At 36.9% G+C, this 17,800-nt stretch overlaps 1 protein-coding gene across 1 annotated transcript; it reads left to right on the forward strand.

Moving 5' to 3' along the window:
• The first annotated feature begins 12,019 nt into the window (after window positions 1-12,019).
• On the forward strand, window positions 12,020-16,559 carry LOC149141669 (cysteine proteinase mucunain-like). The gene is made up of 5 exons (XM_089447099.1): window positions 12,020-12,820; window positions 13,381-13,616; window positions 14,923-15,063; window positions 15,430-15,879; window positions 16,144-16,559. The coding sequence occupies exons 1-5, from the start codon at window positions 12,364-12,366 to the stop codon at window positions 16,204-16,206; spliced, it is 1,347 nt and encodes a 448-aa protein (XP_089303225.1). The 5' UTR covers window positions 12,020-12,363; the 3' UTR covers window positions 16,207-16,559.
• Window positions 16,560-17,800: the final 1,241 nt, after the last annotated feature.

Here is a 17,800-nt window from a genome sequence, read left to right on the forward strand (position 1 = left end):
CCCATCATGAAGAAACTCCCATTATATCCCTCTTCATGAGAAAAATGATTCCCTTTTGCATCATTTCCCAAGAATATTCCTTTTGCCCCAGTTTACAAGACCGGTGCTAATGACCAGTTTCCTCCTTGCACTGATTTGCAAATATTAAAACCAGGACTAGTGTCGTATGGTGCTACTAATCCTTTTCTCAGTCATGTCGATCCTCTTTTGGCAAGTTTTATAAATATGGAGTTGAAGCTTCCAGGTCTAGAAGCTTCGTAACAGAAGTCTGGTAAATGGTTAGGCTGGATGGAGCCGAGGAAGTTAGTTTGGGCTCCTTTCCCCTATTAGGATGGAACCAATCCAAGAGATAAGGCCTTCTCCCATGATAAGAGGAACCATCTCCCCTCCATCCAAGCTATATAAAACCCTCCTTTTCCAAGCTACACTAGTTTTCAGTCTTAGTATTTTTGGAGCTTGAATAATCAGCAAGACATCGATAGCTTGTAGCTCTCTAGTTTATGTTTGAGGGAGAATAGTTTGTTTGGTTTGATTTGAGACTAAAGGGAACAAGCCTTAAAACTTCCATTGTTGGGGCTATCCATGAGATGCTAGCAGAAGTGTGGGAACCCAGATACATCATAGGATACCAGCAACGTCAAGGCATTGGTTGTAATCTCTTTCTGAACTTATATGAATACAACTATTGATTGATTTCCTACATTGAAGTGTTATCTTACATTTGATGGCTTAATGTTCCTTGACCTGTTAAGTAGGCTAAATGCAATTTGTATGCAATCATGTTTGTTTTTTTTGTTTGTTTACTTGTTTCAAGTATTCGAAGGAAGGAAACGAAAGGTAGTTGGAGTAAGGAAGCAGGATCATCACCAAGCGGAATAGCGTTCTAAGAGGTAGGCCCTCTTATTTGATTTTAGCTTAAGGAAGTTTTCCATAGATTGTTGTTTGTGTCTAGACCCGCTCTCTCGAGCTAGAGGAATTGTTTGTGTCTACACTGAGAATTTACCTACACCACAGCGGTGAGCCTCATCTCACGCCTTGTTCGTGCCTTATGTTTGCAAATTTTTCTAACTACCTGGTGTCCATCAAGGACCTTCTCTTTGATAGTGCATTTTTTTATTAACTCCTGCGGGCCTTCCACAGCTTTTCTATCGTGTAGAAGTTTGATGCAGGTTTCCAAAAACGTAGTGAGGACAGAGGGGTCAACCTCTGCAGGCGCGCTAGTTTTTTGCACCTTGTTTTGGCTTCTAGAGATGGAGGCCTCAGCAAAGCTCTTCTTGGATTCCATAAAAGTTTCCTTAGTGTGCTCCAGATCAAAACCAACTTCCTTCTCTGGGGCTTTGTCGACCCATCCTTCTTCTTTAGGTTGTTTACCCTTATCATCGCCAGTCGTTATTCCACTTCTCAACACTATGTTCATGTTTTGATCCTCTTCGTGGGGCTCATCTCTTATCATCTGTAAGTTTTGCGCAGGCTGCGCTTTCTTTCTTCTCTTGCATTTTATCTATCAGCACTGGGCACTCTTCTATAGTATGGTCAAAGTGGTTGTAGTATTGACATGACGGGCGTGTCTGATTTTGGAACTCTCTTGCATAATGCCCTGGTTGTCCGCCATTGTAGTAGATAATCTGACGCGACCTATACCAGGTCCTCCTCCTCTGCGGCTTCGTCCTCTTCCCTGATATCCTCTGCATGCCCCTCTGGCGCCTTGATCTGGAGGCCGAGTTTCTACTTGCATCCGGTATGTAGGTGTTCTTTCCATCATCAACTCATAGTTGTAGTAGTGGTGCTCATCATGGCCCACTGATTTTTAGACGTTACAGAACAATTGCTGAGGTGTCTAGACGAACTTTTGAAGTAGATGACGATTATTCATTGCATGTTGTCCAACAACCTAACAAATAACACACCATAGCGCAGTCCCCACGCTCGGCTATGCTGGGGCTTCTAGCTTCAAGGGAATTGGTCCCCCTTTTCTAATATAATTCTCATACACTGGGCAATGATCTTTATCATGCCCTTGGCCCTTGCACTTCAAACACCAGACTTCCACGCGCACTTCCAGTTTAGTCTCCTTGTCTTTCTTCAAACTCTATAATTCTAGGTGCAGGCTTTGTAACTGAGAGTGGATCTGTTGTACCCCCAAGGTGGCATCCTAAATAGGTGACGCATGTAACCTCATCATGATCTCCAAGGCTTCTACCTACGTTCCTATTTTCTGTTGTGACAGAGCAATTCTCAGGTGCGGCAGAAGCGAAGCTATAAATCATTCGTGATGTCGACTATCTGTGAGCTACATGTTAGCTTCTCGAATTTGACACTTCAACCTTTGATCTATATCCCAAGGCATATCATCAACCTTCATCGTGATTTATTTAAATCCAATTATTGACCGCGAGTCAGACTTAGGCTTACTAAATTCCTTTTTCAAAGCCGCCTTAGTTTCTACTAGCGATGCAAGAGGATTATCATAACAATACTTAATATACCAAGTTAGCGCATGACCCTGCAAAGCGGTGACCAACTATGACTTCTTTATATTGTCATCAGTAATATATTGCGTTGTCCACACAGCATTCGCAACAAACCAAAACTGCTATGTATCTTCACTCCCTATGCCCTTGAAAATCGACAACTTCATCGTGTTCTCCATGTTGAATGGTGGTGGTGGAGGTGGAGGTGTAGGCGAAGGTGTATGCAGTGGAGGTGGTGGCAGAGTGAAATAATGATTTACTCGAGGAATCCCCTGAGTGATTAGTTGAACAACGCTTCGCGGCAGAGTCCATTCCACCCCTTTATCGTCACTTAAATGAGGTTCAATCAATGGAGTATACTCTGGTCATGATCCTCCATGATTTCTAAAGGATCATCCACTTCGCGTAGCTCCGAACATCAAGGTAATGGTGTCACCCATTTTCACACAAGAGAATTTTAATCCACGTATTCAAAGATCTTAACTACTTACCTTGTGGTCCTTGGAAAAATATTCGCTCTACTTCGCTATAGCTGACTGAGGTATCAACTGCGAATTCGGTAAAAAATCCTCCTATGATTCGGTCGAGCCAGTGATCAACAGCCCATGCGATCTTGTTTTCAGAAGCTTCTAATCGTCACACTAATTCTGGAGTCCACACTATAGGACTATCGAGCTTCCACCTTCCTTGGCTATCTGTCAATTTAGCAAACCATTCATATAGTTCAATGGGTAAGGTGTAGAAGAATATATTGTGTATATTTGTATACAGATACATGTTCAACCATTATTCCTTTGACAAGTGTGAATTCTTGTTTTCTTGCACCGTGAACTCGTGAATCTTCTTATCCAACCACTTTTCAATTTCTTTCTTGGTCGGATTCCAATGATGCAACATCACACATCTCTTTGGCTTAGGGAGTCCTGACCCAGGTTTAGAGTTAGTTGCGCCAACCAAAAAAACCCTACACTATTGGCCCTTTCAACAAAAACCTGCGTAGTGCAGGTTGCAGTCTCACCCGAAGCAGTACAGGGGGATGCAAGAACCAAGTTTCTACATCCAGAAACTAGTGTGATGTCCTTTAGCTCTTCAGATCTGACTTCGTGCATATCGATACACCCTTAGGGCTTGTTACTGCAACTTTATTAAAACAGTCTCCAGACCTTCGCGAAGGTCTATGATCAGTCTTTGTGGACCTTTAACAGTCAATTTATCCACTTACGCACATTAGAGAACAAACCTAACTTAGTGTTCACGCAAATCTACTTAAGTTATTAGTAAACATCACAGAATTCATCAGAGTCTTCACGAAAGTACTTAAACATGCATTGCGTACATTATTAGAGCTTATTCAAGGGAATCGCGGAAGATTCGATCAATATTCCATAAAACACATTATTCATTAGCAACATATAATATTAACAGAGATAAACAAAAATACACAAGATTTCTTTGAAGATTGTCTTTATTAATCTTCAATGTATAAAAACAGAGTCAAAACTACCCTGTGCACACAGTTGCAAGGATCCGCGCACTCAGCTGCAGGGGTCCGTGTACTCAGCTGTGGACTCTACCTAGGCCTCTGCACACTCAGCTGCAGAGCCTTTCTTCTATCTTACCCACTTATCCTCACTATCATTTTTCACCCATTCTACTCTTCATTGCCTTAGACTCTCTAAGACACACCTATTTATATCCTTTTTCATACAATGCCATGGTCCGCGGACCATGGGTGAATCTCAAAACTGACTCAAACTTTACATAAAACAAGGGGTTAAACCCCTTTGACTCCTAATCATCTACATGCTCTGCATCCACAAATCGTAGAGACTTTACATTATTTACATAAAATGAACCAAAACTTGGGTTATATTAACCCCAAAACTGACCCAGGGGACCCCATCGCAATAGGGACACGGGCAGTTGACGTCAGCATAACGTGGCAGTACGGTGGACATGTGGTAGGAAAATTCAGTGTTTTGAGGGTCATAAGGGGAAAAACAGGGTGACACGTGTCACAATTCACAAGGTGACACGTGGTAGAGGATGACATCACATCAGTGATCAATGATCGAAGGATGAGCATTATCGCTCCCAGTGAAACCTCTGATTACTATCCGTCGATAAATGGGCTCTGATATGGGGGTTGGCCTATAGTCACGATGAGCGCCAAAGGACCAAGGGTTAAGAAGAAAAGGTGATCGGATATTGGTGATTGCAATGTGTTGTGCATCAAAGTGGAATCGTCGATTGAAAACCTTCGATTGGGGGGCTCCAATATGGGGGTTGGCCTACAATCACAAGGACCGCCAAAGGACCAATGGTTAAGCAGAAAAGGTGATCGGAGTTTGACGATCGGTGAAGTGAAGTGTTGTGCGCCAAAGCTAAATTTCCAAATGGAAATCGTAGATTGAAAACCTCTAATATAGTGGTCAGCTTGTGGTCACAGGAAGAGCCAAAGAACCAAGAGCTAAGCAAAAAATGTGATCAGCGTTTGCTGTTTCATGAAGCCTGTTCAGTGTGAAGTTCGTGATATGACGAAAAGGTAATGAAAGGGCTCAAAACAAAAGGGGCCTAAAGGGATCGGAACTCACTGTTTCGCAATGTTTTGCAGTGTTAAGTTTCCATATGGAGAATCCTCGATAGCACACCATGGTTATTTTATGAGGCGTGTCACATTCAGGTAATATGGTACAGAGCTTTGAAGGCGTATTGGTTGGCAGCTGCAGTATTAAACGAAGGCATGGGCGGTGGTAAATTAGTATGGGGCTCAAGGAAGACTTAATGCCTTAGCATGGAGCAACACTCAGTCATACAATGTAGGACTGTCAAATCGATCTCTGCTTCCACTCTGTGACAAGCCAACATAGTTGATCTCTACCAACTCTAGAGAGTGGTGAATCCAGATAGTTAAGGTGAAAGTGACAAGTGGACTGGCCAGATCATTGAGGCAGAGACGTGGCCTGAGAAGAGACCATAACAGGGGTGTCTAAGAGATATTTTCCTCACATCATCATTTTGATTTCCTTTAACTTATTATTCTATAATTTCTATATTTTCAAGAACGAAATCAAATCTGAATCAAATCATTGTGGGCAGTAGCCTTCGCACGCCAAGACAACTGGTCTATCAAATAGTTGGAGCTCGAACTGGGATGTTTTATAACTGTTAATTCAAAGCTCCCCCTCTTCTTATAAATAGGGGGAAGAAACACTTAATAGAGATTCCAGAATTATGCACCCACGGTGATCCAAATTCTATGATTCCACTTTAATTTCCTATTCATGAGGGACTCGAGCGATGTATGGCTAAATTTAATGGACTGGTATATTGGACTCATTTTAAGGATTAATGAAACTCTTTGGTGATTCCAATCATGGATGTAAGAAGTATGTTTTCCCCTCTGTAAATCTCATTTCATGTATGTTTCTCTTCTACTAAAATTGTGTAATGAAGTTGTCAGTCTCATTCTCTCATGGTTATATGTATGTTGCTAAGTAGTAACAGTACCTGTGTTATTTAAAGATTTACTTATGTACCTTTAAGAGCACATATTTACATATGTTGATTAGTGATAAGTGTATCCATGAGCTATAGAACACGAAACCTTAATTTGTGCTCCACAATTCTTGTCATTCCATCTCTTCTGCTTTCCATCCTTTTGACAGAACAGTATTGCTTATGATTTTGTCTTGTTTACAGCCCTATGCATCTATTTCCTTCCTTTCTCTCCTCCTCTTCACCTTTACTGCAACTTCAATATTAAGTTGTTCATTGTTGTGTGTCAGCCATCAGAACAAGGCATTCCTCTTTGATATCAACCCGATTCACCCCATGTATTTGGATCCATGTATCTGCTTAAGTTCACCATGATGAAAGGCTATTGAACCAAACCCCCCTTTATTATCTTTCCAAACTGTGTGACAATTGGAGTGCAGCATAAACCCTTCACTGATAATTTTTCATACACTCCTCTATCTAAGATGTCCTAGGCACTGGTCTACAATCAACCCAGAGGTTGTCTCTAAGAAGCTTTCTATATCTCCTAAGCACTTGCACAACAGGTGCTATAAAAAGCGACAACACCATGTATGTATGAAGAACTTGCACATCATCATATTGCTCTGGTAGCTAGTAGATTTTCCTTTGCCATGATTCTAAATGAAGGACCTTTAAGTCAGCTCTTCCATTGAACCAGTACACAAGGACTTTTGAATCCCCATACAATTTGAATATTTTTACTTGCTTCCAAAGGACAATCTTCATGGCACACCACATAGCAAGGATCTCAACTATAAAATTTATGCCTTTGCCAATGCTAGTTTGTATCTAATCATCAAATTTTGGGAGAATAAAATGACTATACCTGCACCACAAGCATCCCTCTGACTGGTTCCATCAAAGAATCCCCATACTTTAATAATCGACATCTCCACATCTTTGATTAGTTTGATCTTCTTTGCTTTCAATTGTTTCACATGCTCAAGATAAGAAATTCTTGCATTGTGTGAAATAACTTTAGAGAAAACTACACAATCTTCAAACAAATAGTGGTTTCGCTCCAGCCAAATTCCCCAAAATACAAAGATCGGAAGGAATTTAAGAGAAGAGGAAATAAACCTTTGATTCCAAGTCTAGAGACACTCTTCAACCGAGCTTCCATTCCACCAGTCATCAAAGTTGAAACTAGAGAAAACCACCTTCCAAACATAAATTAAAAAATTACAATGAATAAATAAATGAGCTATTGACTCCTCATTCATCTGACACAACACAAAAATTTGAAGACCTACCCATCCTCGCTTAACAAGAATATATCAAATCAATATTTTTCATTCCAACAACAGCCAAAGGAACAACCTTCTTTAAGGGGGATTTGTCCCTTCCATACCAATCTATACCACCATTTGAAGAAGCAAGAGGGTAGTCTTGAAATAATGCATCATATCTAAATCTAGTTGTTACAATTCTGCTTTATGTTTTCTTAGGCTACCTGATAATATCTTCCTCCTTTCAGTTAATTACAATGCCAAACTTACCTAAATTCAATACAAAATAGCTCCATTCACCTACATTAACTTGAGAAAGGCCTAAATCTTGAGCTGAAAGTCACTCTTAACTATATGAAGCTACATCTACCATCTAGCAACATCTACAATAGAAATATAACCCAAATGATTTAAAAACTTCACTAACCTATCAGAGAGTTTATGGCAACCATTGCATCATATCCATGGGTCACAACCAAGAATAACTTTAGCTTCGTTTTCAATATTCCACAAGAGCCATTTCTCCAAAGCTTGTAGACCACTTACCAAATTCCTCCAAATCATAGAACCTCCCCTAATCACTTTTGGCTCTTACCTAAGCCAATCTAAAACCGGCATGGATTTTAAATGTTTTTCCCTCACCCTTATTACAAAATCCACAGACTATTGTGAAAAAGCATAAACCAACAAATCGTGCTCGCAAGAGCTAGTCCAAATTTATCCATATTACATAATCCCAAACCCCCCAAAGACTTTGGAAGCACTAGTTTGTTCCAAGGCACCAGAGCCATTCCTCCCCCCTCGCTTCTTACCATTCTAAAGAAAATGAATAAGTAACTTTTTTATTGCACCTAAAATACTTTTAGGATTTTTTTGCTAAAGTCAACCAAAAGACTAGGATTCCTTCAAAGATTGGTTTGATTAAGATCATGCGACCTCCTAATGAAAGCCATCAATTGCACCAATGACAAATGTGTTTTTACACCTTTATAACAAGCCAGGACCAATATGTGGTTTGATAATTGTTAGGCTTTAAGAAAAATCCAAGATATTTAAAGCCATCATTTAAAAAACCAAACCTCATAGGAAAAAATTCTTGGATCAAATTCACTTGGGCTTCTTCCAATTTGCTGCTAAAACAAGATAATTTGTCTAGGCAGACCTGCATGCCTGACACTACATAGAAACAATGCAAAATACCTTTAAAACTTTCATTCCTCAAGAGTCTCCAGGCCAAAGAACAAAAAAGCATCTACAAATATAAAGTGTAAGTTATTGTCATCTCCCGACCAAAGTGTATTCCGTTAATTCTACCCTCTGATATTGCATCCATAATTAGTTTACTCAATCCTTCAATGATGAGCTAAAAAAAAAGGTGATAAGGGACAACCTTGACGAATGCCAAGCAAAGCCCCTAAAGAGTACATTTCCAATAAGAAATATTTTATTTTCAAAACATAAGTGAAGTTGATATTGAATTATTTTACTTAATATGATATTCAAATATATTTTTTTATGGCTAACCGTTGGAATATTTATTTTGTTATTCATATTTTTTTTAGATGTTATGTGTAAATTATATTATTATAGTTGGTGTTACTAGTGTTACTATTATTATTATTACGATGATATGGGTGATTATTTTGGAATAGGGATTTCCAAATTTTAATTTAACTAACCTAGCTATATCAATTAAATGGAGACATCAATCATAATAAACATCAAACTCTTATTTCATTATGTATATCATGTTACTGAAATTAAAAAAAAATCATAAAAATTAACTAAATTATAACTTTATTATTATTATTATTAAAAAGAATTAATATAACAGTTAAACAAGATAACCACGGACATCTACTCTCACTTTACTATGGAGATTCTTAATTTGAAAACAGACTTTGTTACAATACCATAAGCCAATACCATGACTTACTACTACCACAGGCCCAACAAACCATAATTCACCTCATATAACACTTGTTCATAGGATATTTTTTTAAACTAATCAATTTAATCAAGGGAAAAAAAGAGCATAACTACGTTGGAGATAAATTTCAACCTTTGATTTGTTCATGCTACTACTAATATTCTATGAATATTCTAGAATATTTGGTGGAAGTTAAATCCCTACCATTATTGATAATTAAATTAAAATTCTAAAAGTCATATTCCAAAATAGACATGCCTATTGGCATAATTATTAAATAGTTAGTGGTAAACATTGATAGGCATCCATCCATAATAATTATCAAAACACACACTTCATGATACATGTTAAAAAAAAAAAAAAAAATTAACTAAATTATAACTTTATTATTATTATTATTATAAAAAAAATTATATAGAAGTTAAACATATATACATTTAAAAAAACATGGAAGAAGTTTATTCTTATTTTACCATGGAAAATTTTTATCTTAAATAGGATTTGATACAATACCATGGGCCAATACCATAGCTTATCCATACCACATGCCAAAAAAATCACAACTCACTTCATATGATAATTTATTTAATTGACCAATTTAATTGAAATGGAAAAATGGGTATAACTACTTTGAATATAAATCTCAACCTTTGATTTGTATATACTACTAAGAATATTCTAGAATATTTAGTGTAGGTTAAAGCAGTAGAATCTATCTAATAATTATTGATAATTAAATTAAAATTGGGAAAGTCTTATTCCAAAATAGACAAGTGGATTGTAGGATATAACCCTCCACTAAATATTCTAAAATATTCTTAGTTGTAATCACAAATCAAAGGTTGAGATTTATGTCAAAAGTAGTTATGCTAATTTAATTAAATTGATTAGTTAAAAAATTGTCATGTGAACATATGCCATATGAACATCACTTATGATTTTTTGGGCATGTGGTATTAGTAAGTCATACTATTGGTCCATGATATTGTAAGAAAGCCTATTTATAGATTAAGAATCTTCATGATAAAATGAGGGTGAATCTCCATGGTTAAAAAATTTGTTACATGTTTTTTTGAATTATATATATTTAACTTTTTTTTTCCACTGGAAAAATCAATATATATTTCAATAATAAGCAGTTTTACATAAATGTCTGTTATAAACAGATTTTCTTCAAAAGCTGTCTGTGCAATACCACGCAGGGCATGCCTATCAGTTCATTCTATTATGCTGTTCATCTTAACAAAAACCAAAATAACAGTATTGTCTGTAAAGAGCTGTCAAAACATAAATATATTTAGTGAGCTATTTGCGGGTCCAGGGTTGGGTATCCTGGATCTATATATGGCCGATGATAGAATTTTTGCTCCTGTTGATCAATAATCTCTGTAATCTCCCATAGTCCTCTGTCCATCAGCGCTGCCTCCTTGGAAAGTTTGTCGGCACCCTTATTGTGTTCCCTGTATATATGAGAGATAGAAATATGGTTAAAAGCTGCTTTGAGATCGAGTGCTTCTTGTAGAATAGTGCTGAGAGAGTGCATGTGACATATAGCTGTGCCATTAATCCAATTAACAATGATCTGAGAATCTCCATAAATATTGATGTTAATGCAATGGTGTCTTAATGCAAAGTGTAGAAGGTGTCGAAGTGTAATCAGTTCAGCATAGTTGTTTGTTCCGACTCCCAGGCCAGCCTTGATGTTGTAATGATGGTTTTCTGTTACATGGAGTATGAAACCTCCTCCGCAGCTTTGTTGGTTTGCAGCACCGTCAAAAAATGCCCAAGGCATGCTTGGGTCGATGGGTGGAGGCGGAACAGGATGTCGAGAAGGCGGAGGGGTAGGATCGGGCAGCTCCTTCAGGGCAGCAACAATGCTAGCTTCGAGTAAGGGCCAGTGGATGGGCTTTTCATCAAAAATGGCTCGGTTTCTTGATTTCCAAATAGCCCAGTTAATAATGATGGGGAGGTTTATCACTTTGGTCCCTTTGTTTTTCTTTTCCCAATCATTCCATGCACTAGTGATATCCTGTCCCTCCCATTCTCCTGTGTAATTTATATGCGCCCTGAGATTTCGCCACAGGTCTATTGTTGCTCGGCATCTCATGAATATATGTTCTGTCGATTCCGATGCTTCCTTGCAAAGCACGCACCAAGTGGGTCCGTGTATGGCTCTTTTCGCTATATATATTTAACTTATTTGTAATAAATAATAATAATTTATAGTTATAATTTAGTTATTTTTTATGATTTTTTTAAATCTTGACAATGTGAGATGTATTATAAAGTAAGTGTTTGGATATCAATTTATATGATTGCACTCATTATAATAATAATTTGATAAAAAGCAAAACTTAATAAGAATTGTCTTTAGTGAGATTTTTTGGATTGATTGGTAACCCCTACATACACTCAAGTGCCCTACATACATTGAAGTCCCAGTGTAAAAAATCCAAAAAAACAACTCCATCTTAATATAATTCAATTAATAATAAAAATTAATAAATTTACACCTCAAATATCTCTAAATATAAAATCATTAACTTAAGTGTTAATAATTAATTTTAAAAAATAAATATAGAAACAATGACCAATACAATTCTAATTTTAAACAACCATATTAAAAAGTTCAATTATATTTTTAACCATTCATTAGAAATTCTACTCAACTCTAATGATAAACCCTTGATTAAATTATTTCTTTAAAGATTCATGTGACCCTATAATTGACATAAAATAAATATATTAAAACTAACCATAAAGGCTATTTCTTATCATTTAAATCGGAAGTGTGGAAGATATCAACGTGTTTCAATCATGAGTTTGATGTGTCACTTTAGAGAGAGAAAGAGTGGAGGTTCACTATTAATTTCAGTCTATATCCACCGTTTCCAAAAAGGAAAAAGTTGGAGGCAATTCAGGAAGTATGCGCGACCTTCGTCAATAATTGGCTTTGAAAGTTGTCATGGCCGTGTGACCAGCTGCGATTAACTAACCTGAGCCAATCTACTAGTTATTCTTAGAAGTAGCAGAGCCCAAGCTAGAGGCCTCATCTACTCTTTTTTAGTCCTGGATTTTCCTTATTCCTATATGTTCAGTGCAGTAGTATGCATGCATTCTCTGAGAAACTGCTACTTGAGTTTTGGATTTCAATAGATCTGTGATCTTTGTTAAATTTTGAGTAGAGTCAGCCATGAAAACATGGATTCTTGCTGTTGCAGTCCTGGTGGTGGGCGGCAGTGCTGTCGTGTTGGCGACGAGAGATTTCTCAATTGTTGGGTACGATCCGAATGATCTGGAGTCGGATGATAAAGTCTGGCAAATGTATGAATCATGGCTGATCAGGTACAGAAAGGCAGACAATTCACTGGATGACAAACGCAAGAGATTTATTGTTTTCAAGGATAACTTGCGTTATATCGATGCGCAGAACCAGAGGAACCTATCATACTGGCTGGGTCTCAATGAATTTGCAGATCTTACACACCAAGAATTCAAGGCGAGATACCTGGGAGCCAGATCTGATGTCACAAGAAAGAGGAAGTCTCCGAGCCCTAGATACCAGTACAATGTTGGCGATACTTTGCCAGATAGTGTGGACTGGAGAAAAAAAGGGGCCGTGGCAAAAGTGAAGAATCAAGCCGCTTGCGGTGAGTTGTACGTCAGCAGAAGAACCAAATTTTTTTAGGCGGGAAAATATTTTCTTAATGATGTAAGAATAAATTCATTGTTAAGTCAGAAATATTTCTTTTACAGGATGGGAAAGATGAGATTTTTCTGTTTTGCAAAATAAGATATTCATATTAATAAGGATTATAAAGATATAAATACTATGTTTATTTGGATTTGAATTTATGATTTTCAATTATTTGACAAGTATTTTGTTTCTTTGGATTTGAACTTAGTGAATTATTTGATTACTAAAAATTTATAAAATGTAAATACTCTATTTTTTTTTATCTAAACGTATGATCTTAACTATTTTGATTGCTCAAAGTTATAAAAATGCAGGTAGTCTGTTTCTTTGAATTTGAACATATTACCTTTTAACTTTTTAACCATTAAGATCCTTACATAAATTCAAGAAAAGGTCAAATAATATTTTGAGAGATGTATGATAAATATGAAATTCAAATTTTATATTAAGAAAACATATATGCCTACCTCATATCGAGTATTTGGTTGCCTGTGGTTTGGGATGTTTGCGCAGGAAGTTGTTGGGCATTCTCGGCAGTTGCGGCTGTGGAAGGTATAAACCAAATTGTGACGAATAATTTGATTACTCTGTCTGAACAAGAGTTAGTGGACTGTGATACTTCTTACAACCAGGGATGCAATGGTGGCTTGATGGACTATGCTTTTGAATTCATCATAAACAATGGAGGTATTGACAGCGACAAAGATTATCCTTACAAGGGGGTCGATTCCCAGTGCGACATAAATAGGGTAACTATTCTATCCTCCTGCCATTGAATTTTATTTGGAAGATGGCAGGATACTGTGTAATGTTCTTAGCCAACCAAATGAATTTTTTGATTATATGATTGGATTCTGACTAAATACTTTAATCCCTTTGGATTTTGATTTTTGGCTTTTTAACCATTAAGAAGCAGCACAAATTTTTAATCACTAAGCTCACTCAATAATTACTAGTATATTTAAGATATTTGTGAAATCTGGTACCTAATAACTTCAAAACAGTTTATATGTTTACTGGTAATTCCTGAATTCTAGGATTTTCCATTATAAGAGTTGGTGAAATCCTAAAATCAATAAAGCCGGAAATATAAATCAAGATGAATCAAATATCACAGTCTGAATGTTTTATGTTTTTGCTTTTTTGGGTATATATATATATATATATATTTTATGAGTTTTGCCTAAAATTTGTCTAAAAATAGTTGGATGGCAAATTTGAGTTGTTAAATCTGTATAGATTTAATGGATTGGAGATTCTCAGGACTCTGAAAAAATACATTTCAAACAATGAAAATAATGATCTAACAAAAAATTGTACCACCAGATTCTAGAAATATATATATATATATATATATATATAATAAGACTTTGCTCAATCAAAATTACCATTGCACATCACTAGATGAATATTACTTGCTTAATCTTGGAATTTTAAATTTCATCATGTTATGGAAACCATGGTTGCATGCTATGAGTTTCTTATAGCTAAATCTTAACTATGAATATTGATTGAGGGGAGGTGTTTGACTGTCAATCCACACCTGAACATGGCTCAGGCCTGATCAAGAAGCCATGTATCTCAATAGGAGAGCAGTCCAATAACGAAAGGCAGGTTAGGACTTGATCCTTGTTTGCTTTTTTAACCAGCCCAAATTATATTTCTTCCACTGCAATAGATAGGCAGGTCAAGACTTCATCTTTGTTTAGATTTTTAATCAGGACACACTATATTTCTTCCACTGTAATAAATAGTTTTTCAGTGTTATTAATCAGTTTTTTATAAACATTTGTGCTTAGCTTACAAACAAAACTGCTTGACAACCAACCAAGCTGCTGTTGGCTTTTCAATGTAGTGAATGCATAGAGCCATAATGTTGTTAGCATTTCAAAGCAATAAATTTATAGAGCGATAATGTTTATATTTTGTTTAGCGACAATAACCATAATTCTGCTTAAATTTAACATTGGCTACCGCTCGAATTCTAGCTACAAAAAAATTCCTTCCTTATATGTAATTTTGACTCATGTATTAATTTTTTTTTTCCTCCTGTAGAAAAATGCACATGTGGTAACCATCGATGACTATGAAGATGTGCCTCACAATGATGAGAAGGCACTTAAGAAGGCTGCAGCAAACCAACCCATCAGTGTGGCGATTGAAGCTGGTGGTCGTGACTTCCAATTCTATACAGCTGTATGCTTCCTCTACTCTGTCAATTCCTCTGATAATAAAAATTGTTGTGAACATTTTATATTATTTTGGATAAAAGACGGTAAATGAAGGTATGAAGTGATAAGAAAACAGAGTACTCTGATATCTAAGGGACATAAATCCACTGAACAATTTTTCTTTATTATAGGCAAGACCAAAAACTAAAATTTTTAATCGCTTATGAATTTTTTGGGATCATTTAAGTCATTAGATTTTTGTTCTATCATTCATAGCATTACTTTTATATTTCAATTTTCACTTATAAGCAATCATGAAAGAGACCTTGTTTCTACAATCCACTATTTGTTTCTCTTCTGGTTGACCCTTCTTTGTTTTGTTGAACATCAGGGTGTATTTACAGGCACATGTGGAACCAACCTGGACCATGGTGTGACACTAGTTGGTTATGGGTCGGACGACGGGTTGGACTATTGGATTGTGAAAAACTCATGGGGATCAAGTTGGGGTGAGAAGGGATACTTAAGAATGCAAAGAAACATAGATAGCTCAAATGGTATCTGCGGTATTGCAATGGAAGCATCATACCCAATTAAATTAGGCCCAAATCCTCCAAACCCAGGACCATCTCCACCCTCACCCATCAAGCCACCAAATAAATGTGATGACTATTATTTATGTCCAGAAAGTAGCACTTGCTGCTGTATATATAGCTATGGCAGCTACTGTTTTGGCTGGGGCTGCTGTCCTCTTGAATCTGCTGTCTGCTGTAATGATCACTACCACTGCTGTCCTCAAGAATACCCAATCTGCAAGCTTGATGCCGGGACATGCCTTAAGGTTAGTGATTTTAATTTTCACCATTGTGTTTTCCTCTAAGATCTATTGGAAGTTGAGCATTGTAAGAAGAGGTTTTATATTGTAGAATAATCCCAAGAAGCACACCATCGGATGACATGAGGATAATTGAGTTTTATTCACACACCGTGCACTCAAATGATTTGGGCTGTTAAAGTTGCTTCAAATATGTATAGTTAATTTTCAACATTAAAGAAGGGTGCTAAAATTCACCTCTCATGGTGTGGTGGTGTTTCTTTTTTACAGAGCCCAAATTATCCAATTGGAGTTGCGATGCTCAAGCGTACCCCTGCTAAGTTTATTGGGTAGGTGATGTGGCTGAGGAAGGAGCTGCACATTACACCACTTGTTACTAGAGAACGTTGAGTGCCTAATTAATGTGTTCACATCATCAAACTATTGATTCGATCAGTTGAATAAGTTAGGATTTAGTAATGTCTGCAACATAACCCAAGGCATATTTGTCATGGAATCAGAAATCAGTAATTACATTGTAAATACTCAAGCTACTTTCTTGAATTGTTTAAGTAGCTCAAACAGTAGGCTTAATATCATATATATTTTTTTGGTTTGTGGTATTTTTGTACATATAATTCGTAGAAAAGGGCTCAAATATTTGATATTTGCAACGATGCTCTTACATTATTGAAGAATGACATTCATATCTGATCTGATCCTAAAGCATAGTTGTAAAAGTAGAACCTATCTTGGTAAGTACTCATCTCAGTCTGAACTTCGGCTCAAATATTTGATATTTGCAACGATGCTCTTAAATTATTGAAGAATGACTTTCATATCTGATCTGATCCTAAAGCATAGTTGTAAAATTAGAAACTATGTTGGTAAGTACTCATCTCAGTCTGAACTTCAAGTCTCAATGGAGTGCCATGGCAATTTTCAATACCTCTTGGAGGCTTTACATGCTTATACAATAGAGTTTAATCTCCTTGGCATGTCATCTCAATCTGATTGTGTTGAGTTTCTTGATTATTGATTTTGTTGGTCTGTTTATTCCAAAGCTTCCTTTTTGTTGAAATGTGACAACAAGACATGTAATTATGGGTAAAATCTTAATAATTACTACTTGTTAGTTTTGTAACGAGATTGCTAACTAATAGCAGTTATGTAACGGAGGAGAGGCTCTTATAAAATTGGTGAATGCACGAGAGAATGTAATCAATGGAGAATCATTCTTGATTAAATAAAGATCCAATTCCTTGCCCCGTGGATGTTTCCTTGACACACTGTCAAAGTTTTACCACGTAAAATATTGTGTTTATTTGTGTGATTCTTTTCGGTTTCCATTCAATTTTAGTTTCATTTTTTTTTGTTTAAATTAACTACTCGAACCAACAAGTGGTATCAGAGCAATCTATTGAGTGAGCAGTGAGTTGAGAAGTCTGTTGCAGCATAACCGTGAGACAAATGCGCCGAAGGGAGATGCTGCGGCCGCCGAAGAACAGTGTAGACAGTGGTTTTTTAAATTTGAATGCTGCCACCGTCAAGTGAAGAAGCCTTGCTCGGATTTTTGAAAGGAGAGGAGTTGTCGCCGAGAAAAGGAAGAGTATCTGTCTGTCTGGAAAAAGCCATTGAAAGGCTGTCACTGAGCGGAGAGGATCTCTCGCTGAGAAAAGGAAGAGTGTCCGTCTGTCTGGAAAAAGCCGTTGAAAGGATGTCACTGAGCCCCGCTCGGTTTTTTGAAATGAGAGGAGCCGCCGCCGAGAAAAGGAAGAGAATCTGTCTGTCTGGAAAAAGCCGAGAGTCCGTCTGTCTGGAAAATAGCCGCTGAAAAAAAAGACTGTAGCCGAGAAGTTGACCTTGCGCCGGAGAGAAAAGTGCAATTTCGATTGCTGCTACGTGCCGCCGGAGGGAAGAGAGTCCGTCTATTGAATGTTGAACATCT

Source organism: Pinus tabuliformis, chromosome X (genome assembly GCF_031772625.1).
Source record: "Pinus tabuliformis cultivar Carrire ecotype Pingquan chromosome X, CPIR1, whole genome shotgun sequence".
NCBI classification, from domain to species: Eukaryota; Viridiplantae; Streptophyta; class Pinopsida; order Pinales; family Pinaceae; genus Pinus; species Pinus tabuliformis.

What these genes read in the sequence shown, in the direction of transcription:
- LOC149141669 (XM_089447099.1), top strand. Translation starts at nt 12,364, where the DNA reads ATGAAAACATGGATTCTTGCTGTTGCAGTCCTGGTGGTGGGCGGCAGT. An exon ending in GAAGAATCAAGCCGCTTGCG is followed by an intron (nt 12,821 to 13,380) that starts GTGAGTTGTACG and finishes ATGTTTGCGCAG; the next exon opens with GAAGTTGTTGGGCATTCTCG. An exon ending in CCCAGTGCGACATAAATAGG is followed by an intron (nt 13,617 to 14,922) that starts GTAACTATTCTA and finishes TTCCTCCTGTAG; the next exon opens with AAAAATGCACATGTGGTAAC.